Here is a 17,502-nt window from a genome sequence, read left to right on the forward strand (position 1 = left end):
AGGCCTGTGAGAGTGATGGATTGTTTTCAAGGATTGTAGATTGTCCATAATACACAGGAGAGGTTTGAGCTGGGAGCTATAGGTGATGACTAATGGTATTCTGTTATTTTCTGAAATGTCCTAGTTATAGTATATTTTAGGTAATTAGAAATCTTCTACAAAATTTAAGACGTTTCATAAATCTAAAATCTGCAGCAGCTTTCAAGAGGTAGCAAGTATAGTCCGAGTTCTATTATATTTAAATCCAATCCCAAGTGTAGTACTTGTATTGAAGGCAATGGGACTACCTATAATAATATGCAAGATAGCCGTCATTACAGTTTTGCGCACCTGGTTTCTGATTACATGGTTCAAAGAGTAGTAAATATTTTCAGTCTCACCAACAGCTCAGGAAAATGATGTGAAAAAAGAGTTTCTTCCAATGCCATATTAAATGTGCCTTAATGAATGAATATTATTAAAAGTTTTGGTTTCTCTTTTCAGTAAGCCATTCCCCCTCTTAGAAGGGAAATCCAATGTCACAGTTCTTGACACACAGATACAAAAACTGCGCCTCAAGTCTCTAAAATTCATTCAAGAGGCAGCAACAAGGATGAGAAATGAAGCTACCGACGTAAAGGCCACCACAGCAGAAATTGAAGACTGGTTGGATAAATTAGCGCAATTGACTGAAGAGGTCAGTACTTCAAAATCTATATGATGCAGTTGTTTTTAAAAGACACAGTTTCAGCAAAATAACAAATTGCTGGCATATATAACAGATTCAAGCTGATATAGTGCACAGTACTTAAAAGGCAACCATCATCCATTCTTCTAGATCCAGTAATTTTAAAATTAAAAAGGAGAAAAAATACTTCTTTCCAGGAATATGTTGTTTTGTTTTAAAGTTTTCAATTGTAGTTGATTTCACTGAGAATGTTTCTTGGGTTAGGATAGCAGAATAAAACCCACACTTGGTTCTAATGTAGATAAAGGAGTAGTTCTGTCTGCCTAATGAGCCAGTCCGGAGTCCTCATAAACAGGGAGAATATTTTACTTTCATCCCAGAATTGTAATTTCCTTAGGGTTTGTGCATCCAAAATTCTGTGGGACAGCAGCTAGAAGTCTATTTAAAATGGTCTTAACTATTTATTCTAAATTCTTTTAATCCCTTGAGTAATTTTAGACCGTAATAAATCTCTGTTTTCACATGAGCTAGTCTCTTTTAATTTGTTTTCCTATCATCTATAACAATATTCATCTTCTCTTAAACATTCCTAATATTAAAAATCACTGGTAAAAAAAAAACCAGTCAGAAACTTGCAATTATCACACAGCCAACAGAAATGAGTTGGCCCTGGTTTTATCTTTCAGGCTCTGGCTTAGGAAAACCATCTTAGTATGTGCTTAAATCATATTTATTATACTAGTTGAACCTCTCTGATCTGGCACCTTTGGGACAGGACTGGTGCCAAACCAGAGAATTTGCTGTAACACATAAGGTCAAAATTGTCTAACAACCTTACCAACACTTCCACTGCTTACTGGGCTCTTAGAAGACATTTAAGAGTAAATTAGAGCTAAATAACAGCACAGAACACTAAGAGCCAAAACTGGTGGCTGTAAACAAACTTTGGCACACCCATGATAAATGGACATCTGACTGACTAAAATCATGCCAGATCATGCATGTTGCCAGACCAGTGAATACTTGACTAGAAAGGTTCAACCTGTACGCCATTTGTGACGGAATATGTTCTTAGAAAACATCCAGCTTCTTTATAAAAAAAATTATGATACTTATTTGGCTTTCTAGATATTCGATTTGTTTTTTCTAATGATCATCTCAGAACAAGATGACATTTAATTATTTGCAAATAAAGACAATTTCCTCCCATTTATTAGTATCATGAATCCATATTTCCTAAATAGGTCCCTGTAAGATGCCTGATTTTTGGTTTTGCTCTCAAATATTGGATTAATTTGAAATTCTCCTAATTGCAAAATATAGTTTTGATTCTTTTTTCCCTTTAAAACAACAGCCTCAAAACAGTATGCCTGATGTGATCATCTGGATGATCCGGGGGGAGAAGAGACTAGCCTATGCCCGCATTCCTACGCACCAGGTTTTGTATTCTACTACAAGTTCTGAAGCATCTGGTAAATACTGTGGAAAGACCCAGACCATCTTTCTAAAGGTACTGTTATAAGATCATTGTGTCACATTGTTTTTAAATTCAAGGTGTAGTGTTTAATGTGCTATTTTTGTAATCATCTGGATTTTTCCCTTAGCTATTTTATGTAAAGTTAAATCCATGTGTATGTAAGATGCAAAGGGCTATATTGTACCCTCCTATCCGTAACACAGAGGAAAGATATTTCTAGTGCAACTTGCTACAAAATGAGGCAGTAAAACTTGTGAGTGGGTGGCAGTAGCGTAAATAGCTTGCTGCTGGCACCTCTGTATGGTATGGTCTGATATCAGCACGGGGGAGGTATTAGGATTCTGAAGTTGTGAAGTAATAAGACTCAAGTTAGGAGAAGTCAGCCACAAAGAGCCAAATTGCATATGCTTTCCCCAGAACAGCACACAAATCACAATAAAAAACCCATTGTAACAGAAAATCAGAATCAACTTCTGGTCCATGGCTCAGAACCTCATCCCAGAGCTCAGAAGTATGATCCGGTTATTCTGCCAATGTGGGGGCTGGTGCTGCTAGAAGGCAAATGGAGGGATGTGTGACTAGAGGCTGTTACTGGGTGAGATTTGGATAATTCTGAAGCTGCAGATAAATATTCAAATTTTTGGATGTTAATCTGTATCTAATACCCAGGGCTTGCTTACATGAGGAAATTTCTCCACATAGCTATACCAATACAATTAGACTATTATAGTTATACTGGTTTAACTTTCCGGGTGCACACCCTTATACTAGAATTAGAGTGAGCTTGGTTAAGTTTGTCTCTTTGGGTATGTCTACACTACAGAGTTAGTTTGAACTAACGGACGTTAGTTCGAACTAACTTTCATAGGCGCTACACTAGCGCTCCGCTAGTTCGAACTTAATGTGAACTAGCGGAGAGCTTAGTTCGAACTAGGTAATCCTCATTTTACGAGGATTAAGCCTAGTTTGAACTTGCTAGTTCGAATTAAGGGGTGTGTAGCCCCTTAATTCGAACTAGTGGGAGGCTAGCCCTCCCCAGGTTTCCCTGGTGGCCACTCTGGCCAACACCAGGGAAACTCGTCTGCCCCCCTCCCGGCCCCAGACCCCTTAAAGGGGCACGGGCTGGCTACGGTGCCCGTGCCAGGTGCAAGCCTGCCAGCACCCAGCCAGCAGACCCTGCACCTGGCACGGCTCGAGCCAGCCACCCGATGCCCCCCAGCCCTCCCCCTCTTCCCGGGACCAGGCTGGCGGCTCCCAGGAGCTTGCCCGGGACCGCAAGAGGTGGGCACCCGCCTGGGCTAGTGCGGACATCATGGACTTCGTCCACGATCTCCACTCTAGGTACAGGAAAGTGGCCGTCTAGGGCAGGAGAGCTGCCAGCCTGGCCACCCAGGAGAAGGTGTGCATGAAAATCAAGAGGGTCCACTGAGACCCCCGACCCTGAGCCCTGAGCTTACAATGGCTGTCCTGGGTCAGACCAAAGGTCCATCTAGCCCAGTAGCCTGTCTGCCGACAGCGGCCAACCCTAGGGACCTTGGAGGGGATGGACCGAAGACAGTGACCAAGCCATTTGTCTCGTGCCATCCCTCTCCAGTCTTCCACAAACCTTGGGCAGGGACACCACTCCTACCCCCTGGCTAATAGCACTCCATGGACCCAACCTCCATGACTTGATCTTACATCCCTTTAAACTCTGTTCCAGTTCTAGCCTTCACAGCCTCCTACAGCAAGGAGTTCCACAGGTTGACTCTTTGCTGTGTGAAGAACAACTTTCTGTTACTAGTTTGAAGCCTGCTACCCATTCCTTTCCTTTGGTGTCCTCTAGTCCTTCTTTATGGGAACTAATGAAGAACTTTTCTGTATGCACCCTCTCCACCCAACTCCTGCTTTTAGAGACCTCTATCCTGTCCCCCCTCCGTCTCCTCTTTTCTAAGCTGAAAAGTCCCAGTCTCTTTAGCCTCTCTTCATATGGGACCTGTTCCCAATCCCTGATCATTTTAGTTGCCCTCCCCTCTCCCACCCTCTCTCTTCCCCTCTCCCACTCTCTCTCTTCCTCTCTCCCACCTCCTTTTCCCAGTCTCCCCCAGTTTTGTTCAATAAAGACAGATTCCATTTTTGACCACAATTGTCCTTTATTTTGTACATCAAGAAAAGGGGCTAGGGAAGGGTAAGTGGAAGGAGGTGAGGGAGGAATGGGGTACGAGCCCCTGATGGGGAGGACTGGGCTGGCTCTGCGGGCTTCTGGGGGTGGAAGCTCTCCTGCAGCCCCCCGATTGCCCCCTCTCCCCAGATGGCAGCCTGCGGCAAGTGCAGCCGGGCTGATGGCCGAGTGCTGTGATGTGCCCAGTGTGGGCACTCCGGGCACTCCAAGCCAGGACTGGTTTTCAAGCGGGGCACCCCTGAGAACTGTCTGTCCGGGGTGGGGGTCGGGTCCCTTTAAGCGCAGCCCTCGGCTAGCCTGAGACAGCATCTCCACGCTCTAAGTCCTCCTCTGATGCCCTGCCGGCACTGCTTCCGGCCATCCTTAAGTCTGGTTCAGGGTCCACTTAATGTGGACATGCTAGTTCGAATTAGCAAAACGCTAATTTGAACTAGTTTTTAGTTCTAGACGCGTTAGTTCGAATTAGCTTAGTTCGAATTAACTAATTCGAACTAAGTTAGTTCGAATTAGCGCTGTAGTGTAGACATACCTTCTGAAAGTAAATTAAACCAGAAAAATGCACTTTTATTCCAGATAAGAGTATCCACACACAGAGTTATAGCTATACTGGTATATCAGTGTGCTGTAATTATGCCAGGAAATGTCACAATGTAGATAAGCTCTTACCTTAAAATTTCCAGAGTGTGTCCATATGTGTACTGTGTATAGCCCTTGTCTCCTGTTTGAGTGAAATATTTTTTTTCTGAATTCTGCATTTCAAGCCTCTTGGAACAAAAGAATGCCAATGCTGAACTGTGAAGTTATAATTGTTCTCAATACTAAGCAAAGGCAAAAACATTTGTGAGTGAAACTTTGGAAAGGAAACACAGGAAAGGAGCTAAGCAATAATCTATGTTTGGCCTTTACATTCCAGTAAATCAAGGGTGTGGCTCCACATTTGGGATGTTTTCTGGTGGTAACTCTTATGTGAAAAGGGTTTTGCTGATAAAGACATTTTGAATAACTACTGAAACAGGAAACTTCAATGCAGGAGTATTTAGATAAGCCGTGTATTTTCTATATTCATAACCTATGATTACTGTCTATGTTAATGGAGGAAACTATTTTTCATATTCCAGTACCCACAGGACAAGAACAAAGGTGCCAAAATTCCAGTGCAGTTGCGAGTAAACATTTGGCTTGGGTTGACTGCAGTTGAAAAGAAGTTTAACAGCTTTGCAGAAGGAACTTTCAGTGTTTTTGCAGAAATGGTATGCCTGTTAATGTTAAAGTTATTACTTTTACATGAAACTTTTTCACTTACTCTGGAAGGTACTGAAATTCTGCCATGAATTATTGTTGTCATTTTACACTCATTTTGCATGATATAAATGCCTACATTAAATTAAGGTGGAAGAGAATACCCAACATCTGTTTCAGATGGTTTTTCTGACAAACTCATTGAAGGAGATTCTGATTTTGGTTAGCTAGGCTCTTGATTAGATAGGTGGAAATCTGGAGCAACTCCATCAACTTCAGTATTGTGATTCTAGATTTATATTGGCATAATTAAAATTAAAATGTGTCCCAGAGCATGTTGTTATGTGAAGAACATTTTTACTTTAATTGCTTGTTCATACCAGAGAAGAGAATAGATGAATACAGGCTGTTGGTAAAGGCTAATCCACAGGAGCAAAAGATTCACTGAAACAAACCATTAAAGAAAAATTTGGGCAAACCCAGCAAATTCCAATTACAACAGAATATACAATCACAAAGATAAGAGTTAGCATATGTAATGGGTGGATAATATTCAAAATAGCCTTCTTTATATGCTGTATTGGTAAAGACCAAAATATTAGAAGAATCTAGACTAATTCAAGAGACAGTTTTATCCTTCTGTTAATGATAAGCTGTAGGCCTCTTTTACATGCCCTTTACAGTGTGCTGAACCAGTAATGGACACCAACAGCTTTATAGTTGCTGAACTGCTGCTCATAAGACATCATATGACATCATGACAGCAGCCTGTAGAACCATCTCCCCTAGAGTTAGTTGAGTAGGTAGTACTTAGGTACCTGTACCAAAAGTAATTAAATATAGAAAGTGAATGTCAAAATTAATGATTTCTTAAGTATAAAACATGCATGGTTACAGCACAAAGTTTTTGCTATTTGTACATTAATCCAAACATTTTCTAGGAATTTTATAGGTCAAAAGGTTTGAAAAGTCCCAAACCAAAAACTCTCTGGAATCAAATTATAATGTAACATACAGCTGTGTAAATTAAGAATAATTCCATTGAAGACCATGGAAACACGCTAGCATAAAACTAGTGTAAGATCAGGGCAGGCACAACACATCCTTGGATTTCAGATATGGGCCATATCTAGTAGAATGTTTGAACCGTAACAATTACATAAATATATGCTTATATTTCCCTACCAACTTTTCTTTGGACCCTAAAGTGCTCTTTTATTCTTTTCTCTCAAACAGTATGAAAATCAGGCTCTGATGTTTGGAAAGTGGGGCACCTCAGGACTAGTCGGTCGTCACAAGTCTTCTGATGTCACAGGAAAAATCAAATTGAAAAAAGAGTTCTTTTTGCCCCCAAAGGGCTGGGAGTGGGAAGGAGACTGGACGGTTGATCCTGAAAGAAGGTCAGATTTCTGATTCATACACAAGTATAGATTTCTAAGGGGTTTTCAGTGTTTCCTAGTTATTTAATTTCAGAATGTACAGAATAAACTTAGCTGTTGGGCTTAAGCTAAGCTGCTAATAAACCAGCTGTTGTGTTTGGGCAGGTTTTAAACAGAGTTTTTGTAGGAGTGTAAGTTAGGCAATCTGTCACCGTTATTAAATAAACAGTTCAATTAGTATTTATGTCATTAGAATGAAGGATGCAAACATGCAGAAATTATTTCCAACGATTAGGGGACTAGTCTGGGACACTATAGACCTTGGTGCAATTTTTATATTCCCTGCTCTGCAATAGACTTGCTATCTGTCCATGGGTAAGTCACTTAGACTATCTGTGGGCTCAATTCTCCATCTATAAAATGGAGGTACATCTGAAGTATTGAGAAGATAGCACTAAGGATATACAGCAAACTGTGAACAGCTCAATTTATACCAGTGATGTGGCCAGATAAGTGCCTAATCACATGGCTTTCTAACAAAAACTTCTTTAGATTTTAGCTTACTGTGGAGTCTATTATAAACCTCCAATTAACATAATATCAAGGCAAGTGTACAAATCACCATCAAGACGGCAAAATCATCTGATGGCACTCTTTGTATTTATTTATTTATTTATTTATTTGGCTGTGTATGTTAAGAGCATCTGTGCGCTTCACGAAATGGTTATCCCAGTTATCAGACTGAGACTGACTTTCGCTTATTGTTCATAATTTGTGGTTTATCATTTGTTAATGTAAGTTCCAGGTCAGAAACTTTCTCTGGATTTATACTGAATCTTGAAATTTTTACTTTGTATGCTGCCTAACAACAGTTCATGTTCACATTCACAGAGATGGAATGGACTGAATTATAATAGTTAGTAGGGGTGAAATTCTGGCCTGAAAATTTCAGACACACCAAGATTTCACTGGTGTTTTCTTTTTGTGCTCTGACATTGAGCAAGCACAGGAAGGCTGCCACTGTACAAAAGGAAGATACCAGCTGTTGGGTCCTTCTTAAAAGTTAGCAATTAAATCTCGATATGAATGGATTGATTTTCAAGATTGATTTTTCAATTGATGGTCTATAACATGCGGAAAAGCAATAAGTATACATTTGTGAACAGTTCAGCTGATAAAGGAAAAGCCTCCTGTAAAAATCTAAAATAAATACATTTATGCCTAGTCCACTAGATCAAAATTAACACAGGCAACTTTATTTGACCAGTAGATGGCATTACAAAACAGATTTCAGTTCTTTCTGAAATCAAATCTGAAAGGCAGGTAAAAAGGAGAAATTTATTTTATCAGAAAATAACTAGTACTCTTTTAATTACGTTTACAGTTTTAAATATTAGCCAACTATTTCACTTTCTCTTTAAACTCAATCAAACTTAGAAGGTGGAGAAAAGTCAAGTTGGTCCAAATTCACATTACAGCTAATGTTTTCTTAAAAAATGGGGAAACAAGAGTATCATAATGTAGCTGAAAAAGTTTGATAATGGATGCATTTTGGAGACATGTTAATGAACAAATAAACAAGCTGTGGAAAAGAACCAGCTGGAAGTCCATTTAATTGCCTTTGCCTTCCTTATTCTATGTTAGCTGATATGCAGTCATGTGTAGCTTGTATGTAGTCTTGACTTCAGAGAAATGTTGATTTCTGGTTTTAGGGTAACAGTGATCCAGTTATAGTACTTAGTGCAGTGTAAGTGGACAAAATAGGCTTGAAAAATACTTGCAGCTTACAAAAATAAGTGACCTGAAGTCCTAAAGAAAATGTGAAAGAAAACTCGGATGTGAGAATTGTTTATATTTTATACATGTGTACATATGATATACTTGTGTACACATATAATATATCTTAATACATTTACATAGATACACTTTTTTAAAGTGCATAGTAAGTCTAGATCACAGTCGTGGGAAATTCTAGGAAAAAATTCTTTTATGTGGCCTGTATTGCACACTATGGATATTTGAAAGTTCACAGTAACAGTGCGACAAAATTCAAATCTGTGCTTCAAAAGCACAGACCTCTGCCACTATGGGTGAAGGAAAATCTCTATTAGCTAACAGCAATAGAGTTTTTGGCACTCAGAATCAGAAGCACTCAGCTGTCCAGTGGAGATCAGTGAATGCATGCACATGTGTACACACTCCAGAGTATTTCTATTTAGAAATTGTAGTTTAACAGTTTGCCTTTTAAAGTATTTGCTTTTGACCGCACAGCTTGCTGACTGAAGCTGATGCAGGGCATAGCGAGTTTACAGATGAAGTGTATCAAAATGAGAGTCGTTATCCTGGAGGAGAATGGAAAGCAGCTGAGGAACACTACACAGATGTGGTGAGAGTCTTACAAATTAATACTTTTCATTTTTAAAATTTTGGTTACAACAGCTCTGTTTCCCTGTGAGTAATTTTGCTCCCCATTTTACTGTATCATGGATTCTTGAAATGTCTAATATTTTTATTTTAACTTTAGCAAAACATAAGTGTCCTAAAACAAGTTAGGACAGAATAACTCAGGGATGTTTCACCGGATATTTATTACAAAAATATTTGCTTCATCATGAGAGTTGGGTGGTTTGAGCCCATCAAACCAACTTCCTATCCAGCCTTATAATGTGTTTATGCTACATGTGCAATTATTTACATCTTTTAAGGTATAATAACCCTTTGGTCTTTTTCTAATGAAAGAATGGAGAAAAAACTGTATCACCTGGTGACATTAACTGCCCCCCTGGATGGATCTGGGAAGATGATGCTTGGATATATGATATAAATCGAGCAGTGGACGAGAAAGGTAAGATTAATTGTTTAGAGTGTACTTATTAGTACTAACTCTTCACCATCAAACAGGTAGAAGAATGTGTTCCAAAACTTTCAGCTAGTTATGTCTCACAACAATATTTTGAAATACAAATAACCAAGAGCATTATAATAATTAGGTAGCTTATTAATGATTTCTAGGAATTTCAAGGCTGATTTGGTTTTTTGTGCATGTAGAACTTAAAGAAGAGGCAAAATGTAGTTTTAAATAGAAACTGGCCTACAACCTTACCTTATGGAGAATCTAGCAATTGCTTCATCATTTAAAAAATTTTATGATTTAGGACCACCATGGCTTGAATAACTATGTAAATTACATTCACTTACTGTCTTATATTGGATTGTAATTTGTTTGGGACAGGAACCAGCTCTTCCTGGATGTTTGTACAGTGCTTATCCCAATGGGTTTCTATCCTGATTGGGATCTCTAGACACTTCCATAATAATGATGATAATGCAGGCTGATGTTGAATGAAATACTTTGCAGGTGCCTGAGACACTGAGTACATTTTACTTATTTCAGTCAGTGGAAACACCATGATATTTCCTTTTTCCTCTTGGAATCACATGTGCATTTTTTTTAAGTTCTGGTAGTTGACTTGAAAACTGGTGGTTCTTCATTTGTATATTACTTTAGCTAGCATAGTGCAATAGGCTGAAAGGTCAAAATGCCAGCTCGTGCTCCAAAGGAATGATACTGCATTCTCTAGTGAGGCAAAACTTCCATCAGCTTTAAAAAACAAAGAGATGGTTGAATATTTCAATCTTTAGGCTAAAATAACAGATGGTCGAGTTCCACACTCAAGACCCTTCATGCACATTTCTCCTCTTCTTGTACAGAAAAGACTCAGCTACCAGTCCTGTAGCCCAACAGAGAATATACTTTGCGTTTAGGGATCTATACGGCAGGACCTACATCAACACCATTTGGGGGATTTCTTTGAACAGACTCAGACAACATTGTGATTAAAATACCAATGACCAGTCTAGTCTAGCAGCAAAGATGCACTGGTGGGTAGTCACATGGGTAATTTTAATGAAAAATCCAGTGTAGACAAAGCCATATGCTTCAAGTAGTTCATTATTATCTATTTCATCTTAATGACGATATTTACTTGTACCAAGCAAACTTGTACCTCTTACAAAAAGAATCCACTGTTAAAAATGCCCATAATCTATATCTATTCCCATTTACCTTCTTTTATCATTCTAAAAAAAAATCACTAAATTGTGCAGCATCCCATACTAGGACATGAAGGGCTAGTAACCAAAGAACCTGGCCTTCATTGGATCATAGGCACCACCATTTTGCACAGTATGCTAAGTGTCATATCATAGAATCATAGAATCATAGGACTGGAAGGGACCTCGAGAGGTCATCGAGTCCAGCCCTCCGCCCTCAAGGCAGGACCAAGTCCCGTCTACACCATCCCTGACAGATGTCTATCTAACCTGTTCTTAAATATCTCCAGAGAGGGAGATTCCACCACCTCCCTTGGCAATTTATTCCAATATTTGACCACCCTGACAGTTAGGAATTTTTTCCTAATGTCCAATCTAAACCTCCCTTGCTGCACTTTAAGCCCATTACTCCTTGTCCTGTCCTCAGAAACCAAGAGGAACAAATTTTCTCCTTCCTCCTTGTGACACCCTTTTAGATATTTGAAAACCGCTATCATGTCCCCCCTTAATCTTCTTTTTTCCAAACTAAACAAGCCCAGTTCATGAAGCCTGGCTTCATAGGTCATGTTCTCTAAACCTTTAATCATTCTTGTCGCTCTTCTCTGTACCCTTTCCAATTTCTCCACATCTTTCTTGAAATGTGGTGCCCAGAACTGGACACAGTACTCCAGCTGAGGCCTAACTAGTGCAGAGTAGAGCAGCAGAATGACTTCACGAGTTTTGCTTACAACACACCTGTTGATACAGCCTAGAATCATATTTGCTTTTTTTGCAGCAGCATCACACTGTTGACTCATATTCAACTTGTGGTCCACTATGACCCCCTAGATCCCTTTCCGCCATGCTCCTTCCTAGACAGTCGCTTCCCATCTTGTATGTATGGAACTGATTGTTCCTTCCTAAGTGGAGCACTTTGCATTTCTCTTTATTAAACTTCATCCTGTTTACCTCTGACCATTTCTCTAACTTGCTAAGGTCATTTTGAATTATGTTCCTATCCTCCAAAGAAGTTGCAACCCCACCCAGTTTGGTATCATCTGCAAACTTAATAAGAGTACACTCTATCCCAATATCTATGTCATTGATGAAGATATTGAACAGTACGGGTCCCAAAACAGACCCTTGCGGAACTCCACTTGTTATCCCTTTCCAGCAGGATTTAGCACCGTTAACAACAACTCTCTGACTACGGTTATACAGCCAATTATGCACCCACCTTATCGTGGCCCTATCTAAGTTCTATTTGCCTAGTTTATCAATAAGAATATCATGCGAGACCGTATCAAATGCCTTACTAAAGTCTAGGTATATGACATCCACCGCTTCTCCCTTATCCACAAGGCTCGTTATCCTATCAAAGAAAGCTATCAGATTAGTTTGGCATGACTTGTTCTTCACAAACCCATGCTGGCTATTCCCTATCACTTTATTACCTTCCAAGTGTTTGCATATGATTTCCTTAATTACCTGCTCCATTATCTTCCCTGGGACAGACGTTAAACTGACCGGTCTGTAGTTTCCTGGGTTGTTCTTATTCCCCTTTTTATAGATGGGCACAATATTTGCCCTTTTCCAGTCTTCTGGAATCTCCCCTGCCTTCCATGATTTTTCAAAGATCATAGCTAAAGGCTCAGATACCTCTTCTATCAGCTCCTTGAGTATCCTGGGATGCATTTCATCAGGACCTGGTGACTTGCTGACATCTAACTTTCCTAAGTGATTTTTAACTTGTTCTTTGTGTATCCTATCTTCTAAACTTACCCTCTCTCTGCTTGTATTCACTATGTTAGGCACACCTCCAGACTTCTCAGTGAAGACCGAAACAAAGATGTCATTGAGCATCTCCGCCATTTCCAAGTTTCCTGTTACTGCTTCTCCCTCCTCACTGAGCAGTGGGCCTACCCTGTCCTTGGTCTTCCTCTTGCTTCTAATGTATTTATAAAAGGTTGTCTTGTTTCCCTTTATGCCTGTAGCTAGTTTGATCTCATTTTGTGCCTTTGCCTTTCTAATCTTGCCCCTGCATTCCCATGTTGCTTGCCTATATTCATCCTTTGTTATTTGTCCTAGTTTCCATTTTTTATAGGACTCCTTTTTTATTTTGAGATCATGCAAGATCTCCTTGTTAAGCCAAGCTGGTCTTTTGCCGTATTTTCTATCTTTTCTACACAGCGGAATTGTTTGCTTTTGGGCCCTTAACAACGTCCCTTTGAAATACTTCCTACTCTCCTCAGTTGTTTTTCCCTTCAGTCTTGCTTCCCATGGGACCTTACCTACAAGTTCTCTGAGCTTATCAAAATCTGCCTTCCTGAAATCCATTACCTCAATTGTGCTGGTCTCCCTTCTACCTTTCCTTAAGATCATGAACTCTATTATTTCATGATCACTGTCCCCCACACTGTCTTCCACTTTCAAGTTCTCAACTAGTTTCTCCCTATTTGTTAAAATCAAATCCAGAACAGCTTCTCCTCTGGTAGCTTTTTCAACCTTCTGAAACAGAAAGTTGTCTCCAACGCAGTCCAGAAACTTATTGGATAGCCTGTGCCCTGCTGTGTTAGTTTCCCAACATATGTCTGGATAGTTGAAGTCCCCCATCACCACCAAATCTTGGGCTTTGGACAGTTTTGTTAATTGTTTAAAAAAGGCCTCATCCACCTCTTCCACCTGGCTAGGTGGCCTGTAGTAGACTCCTAGCATGACATCACCCTCATTTTTTACCCCTTTTAGCTTGACCCAGAGACTCTCTACACAGCTATCTCCTACGTTCATCTCCACTTCAGTCCAACTGTGTACATTTTTAATATATAAGGCAACCCCTCCTCCCTTTTTTCCCTGTCTGTCCTTCCTGAGCAAGCCGTACCCTTCCATACCAACATTCCAATCGTGCGTCCCATCCCACCAGGTTTCTGTAATACCAATGATATCATAGTTGTATTTATTTGTTAGCAATTCCAGTTCTTCCTGCTTATTACCCATACTTCTCGCATTTGTATATAGGCATCTAAGATACCGATTTGATCTTGCCTCCCTGTTGTGCCCTGACCCTCCTTTCTCCTTGCCATTATAGGCCGTAGTCCCCCCCACTTCCAACCCATCTCCCAGTCCCACACATTCAGCACTTACCTGTGGGCTTTGCTCACCTGTCCCCGTCGAACCTAGTTGCCTGCTCTGTATGAAATCACATTTCATTAAGCAGAATCCAAGCACTCATTGTCACAAGACAGCACTGAGGACAAAAGCTTAGTAGGATTTTAAAAAATGACTAATGTAGATGTGACGGCGCGTTGGGGGTCCCCCGTCTCCTGCACCCCGAAATGGCACAAACAGACTGCACCAGCCGGTGGAATAGAGGAAGTTTATTGCCTCTCCAGGATACAGCACAGCACAGATGGAATCTGGTCACAGAGCTGGGCTAGGATGCCTCAGGCCCCCTTGAGATGGGGGAGACTGGGCCCCTAAACTCCAGCCCCTTTCCCTAGGCTGTCTCCTCCATGCTCCCAGCCCGCAACTCAACTCACTCTCTTCCAGCCCTGCCCCCCAGCCAGGGCAGCCTCCACCTTCCTTTGTTCCTCTCCATGGGGGGTATCTGGTTCAACCAGTTTGGCATCACCTTTGCATAGTGAGGTTTTCCCTGCTGGGTCTTGCTCCAGACAGCAGAGGTCACCACAGCCCAGCAAGTACCCCCACTACGTCACAGTAGATAATGAGATATTTATATAGACAATGAGAATATCCACCATTATATTAAAAGGAAACTAAAATCTCAATCTTCTGGGCAGTGACATAGCCAGAATAAGAGAAGTGAGTGGGTTCCTACTTGGGGTGGGTGAGCAATACTCACTACTTTGGGGGGGGGGTAGGAGTGATGGAGCCACATCTCCCATTCCCAGCTAGCCTTGGAAGAGGGGGAAGGATCAATGCTTTGACAGGAGCTGCTGTAAAAGTGGAAGCCCCCATAAAAATGTGTATCCTGCACTCTCTTTCCACTTCACTTCCCCTTGCTCTGCTGTTTAGCTGAAAGATGAAAACTAACAAATCCTGTTTTAGGGTGGGAATATGGAATTACCATTCCTCCAGACAATAAGCCAAAGTCCTGGGTTGCTGCAGAGAAAATGTATCACACACACAGACGGCGAAGATTGGTGCGAAAACGTAAAAAGGATCCAAGCCAAGCAACAACAGGAGCAAAGGTAAATGGAACAGATTCAAAGTGTAGTTTAGAGTTTCTATTTCTTACTCATAATTCATTTCAAACACATTCACCTCTAAAATTACATATCTCACAGATGATAAGTTTGCTGAATGAAGAACAACATTCTGGTTCTACCCAAAGAAAACTATTTTAGAAGAACTTTATTTGACATGCAATCAGTTTCTCTTTCCTGCAGTAGAAGACTGTCTTTCACTTAGGCTATGTTTACATTATGACTTTTGCCGCAAGAGGCAATGCAAATTAAGCGTGGGTTAGCATTTTCTCGCACTTCATTTGCATACTTTCTTTTGTTCCATTTTTGTGCAAGGGTTTTTTGCGCAAAAACAGGCAGCGTGACCGTGGTTGTTTTGTGCAAAACAGCCACGGCCACGCCGCTTGTTTTTGTGCAAAAACCCCTTGCGCAAAAACGGAACGAAAGAGTATACAAATGAAACATGAGAAAATGCTAATCCGCACTTAATTTGCATTGCCTCTTGTGGCAAAAGTCATAGTGTAGACATACCCATAGAGTTTATCTTGAAAGGGGTTGATTGTTTTTGCTGTAACTATTGCAGGCTTTTTGTAGCATTTAAGTAAGTAAAGTGTGGATGGTTTGTATTTCTGCTGCTGCCTCCTAGGTAATGGCATCCTTTGAAGATAAAGAAGGATGGGAGTATGCATCTTTGATTGGCTGGAAGTTTCACTGGAAACAACGCAGTTCTGATACGTTCCGCCGTAGACGTTGGAGGAGAAAAATGGCTCCTTCAGACACTCATGGTGCAGCAGCTATCTTTAAACTTGAAGGTGCTCTTGTAAGTAGCAAAATCACAGCAGAAATTGTTTAATTAATAGGAAAATAAATTTTAAAATTAGTGGTGGAATATTTGCATGTACAGTAAAACACCAATAGTCCGGCATCCAATTGTACGGCACTCCCGATAGTCCGCCATCAAAATGGCAAGAGCCTAGTGAGTGAGCTTCAGCAAAAAATGAGTCACAAGGCAGCAACGGCAGCAGCTGAACCGAATGAAACCGGACGGGACCGAGTCAGTCTGCCACTGGCATTGTGTGACTCTGGACAGTGCTTGTGCTACAATAAAAAGGGTTAAAAACACTTTATATACAATATATATATATATATATATATATATATATATATATATATATATATATATATATATATATATATAAAAACCATCTTATAGTACCTCCTGATAGTCCGGCATATCCAATAATCCGGCACCACCTAGGTCCCAAAGGTTCCGGATTATCAGAAGTCTAGTATTAAATACAGCAAGCTACCACATGAAGTGCTTTATAAACATTAAATTGCTGTGTGACTGAGGCCTTCATATGTTTCAAGGCCAGAAGGAACCATTATGATGATATCGTCTGACCTCCCGCATAATATTTTTGACTCCTAGAATTATTTATCTATTAGCATGTTGAGACTTGGCAACAGAAAGTAGGTGATCCACCCTTCTGGCAAAGCAAAGAAGATGGTCCAACAATAAAGCAGCTCAAGACAGTATATAAATCAAACGCATAAAGAGTGTGTTAGTAATAGGAATGAATAGGCATTTCCTCTGCTGAATATCTGCTTCTAGGCAAGGCAATCAAATAATTAGGGGATAGCACAGTATGAAAGAAAATAGAATGATATCTATAAGGTCACTAATAGATCATCAGGATTTATTTATTCCATAGGTTTATTACAGGATGCATTAAATACCCAAAGGCATTAACTAGGGAATAGTATAAAGAACATAATGTGAGAAAGTAATATATTTTACTACGATATTGGATACAGAAAGGGTGGTGGCATCATACTAGAGAAAGTCAAATTTGTGGAATAGTTGCTACATTTTTTCCTGTTTTGCATCATAAACACCAAAAAAATGGACATCCAGTTTATAATATTTATTTTCTGACCTTTACTTCCCTTGGTTCTGACTCCCATGGAATTTTGAAAATTAATTGTTTAGAGTCTCTGTCCCTTTCAACTCTATAAATATTGGACTAGACAGAGCGCATAGTTGCTACCTGCTTGTGCCAATGTGACTGAGGAGATAATAGTCACATTGGCAATAAAATAGTGCCCCAGCAATAAAATAGCTCTCCACAGCAGGTTGGCCAATGTAGAGTGTTTGCAGCCTCTCCTGTAGTAGGGCATGCCCATTGAGAGAAATGTGGGATCCTGGTACATTATGTTCCCTGGCTGTCCGGCCCTAACCATTTCTCTTTATTGACACAGATGTTAGACATTTTGAGGTCCCCGCAGCTCATGTTCCCAAAACAATTATTCCCTCTTCCCCTTCTGATTCGCCACACTGGAAA

At 40.2% G+C, this 17,502-nt stretch overlaps 1 protein-coding gene across 3 annotated transcripts in view; it reads left to right on the forward strand.

The window, feature by feature from the left end:
- Window positions 1-17,502, forward strand: part of MYOF (myoferlin) — a 143,861-nt gene that overhangs the window by 88,759 nt on the left and 37,600 nt on the right. For all 3 annotated transcript variants that reach the window (XM_075935158.1, XM_075935159.1, XM_075935160.1), the window contains 8 exons: window positions 484-676; window positions 2,022-2,177; window positions 5,424-5,555; window positions 6,781-6,944; window positions 9,195-9,309; window positions 9,663-9,768; window positions 15,021-15,163; window positions 15,804-15,977. In XM_075935158.1, coding sequence (XP_075791273.1) covers window positions 484-676; window positions 2,022-2,177; window positions 5,424-5,555; window positions 6,781-6,944; window positions 9,195-9,309; window positions 9,663-9,768; window positions 15,021-15,163; window positions 15,804-15,977 — 1,183 coding nt within the window. The remainder of the gene's footprint in view (window positions 1-483; window positions 677-2,021; window positions 2,178-5,423; window positions 5,556-6,780; window positions 6,945-9,194; window positions 9,310-9,662; window positions 9,769-15,020; window positions 15,164-15,803; window positions 15,978-17,502) is intronic.

The sequence above is a fragment of the Pelodiscus sinensis genome, chromosome 8 (assembly GCF_049634645.1).
Source record: "Pelodiscus sinensis isolate JC-2024 chromosome 8, ASM4963464v1, whole genome shotgun sequence".
NCBI lineage: Eukaryota > Metazoa > Chordata > Testudines > Trionychidae > Pelodiscus > Pelodiscus sinensis.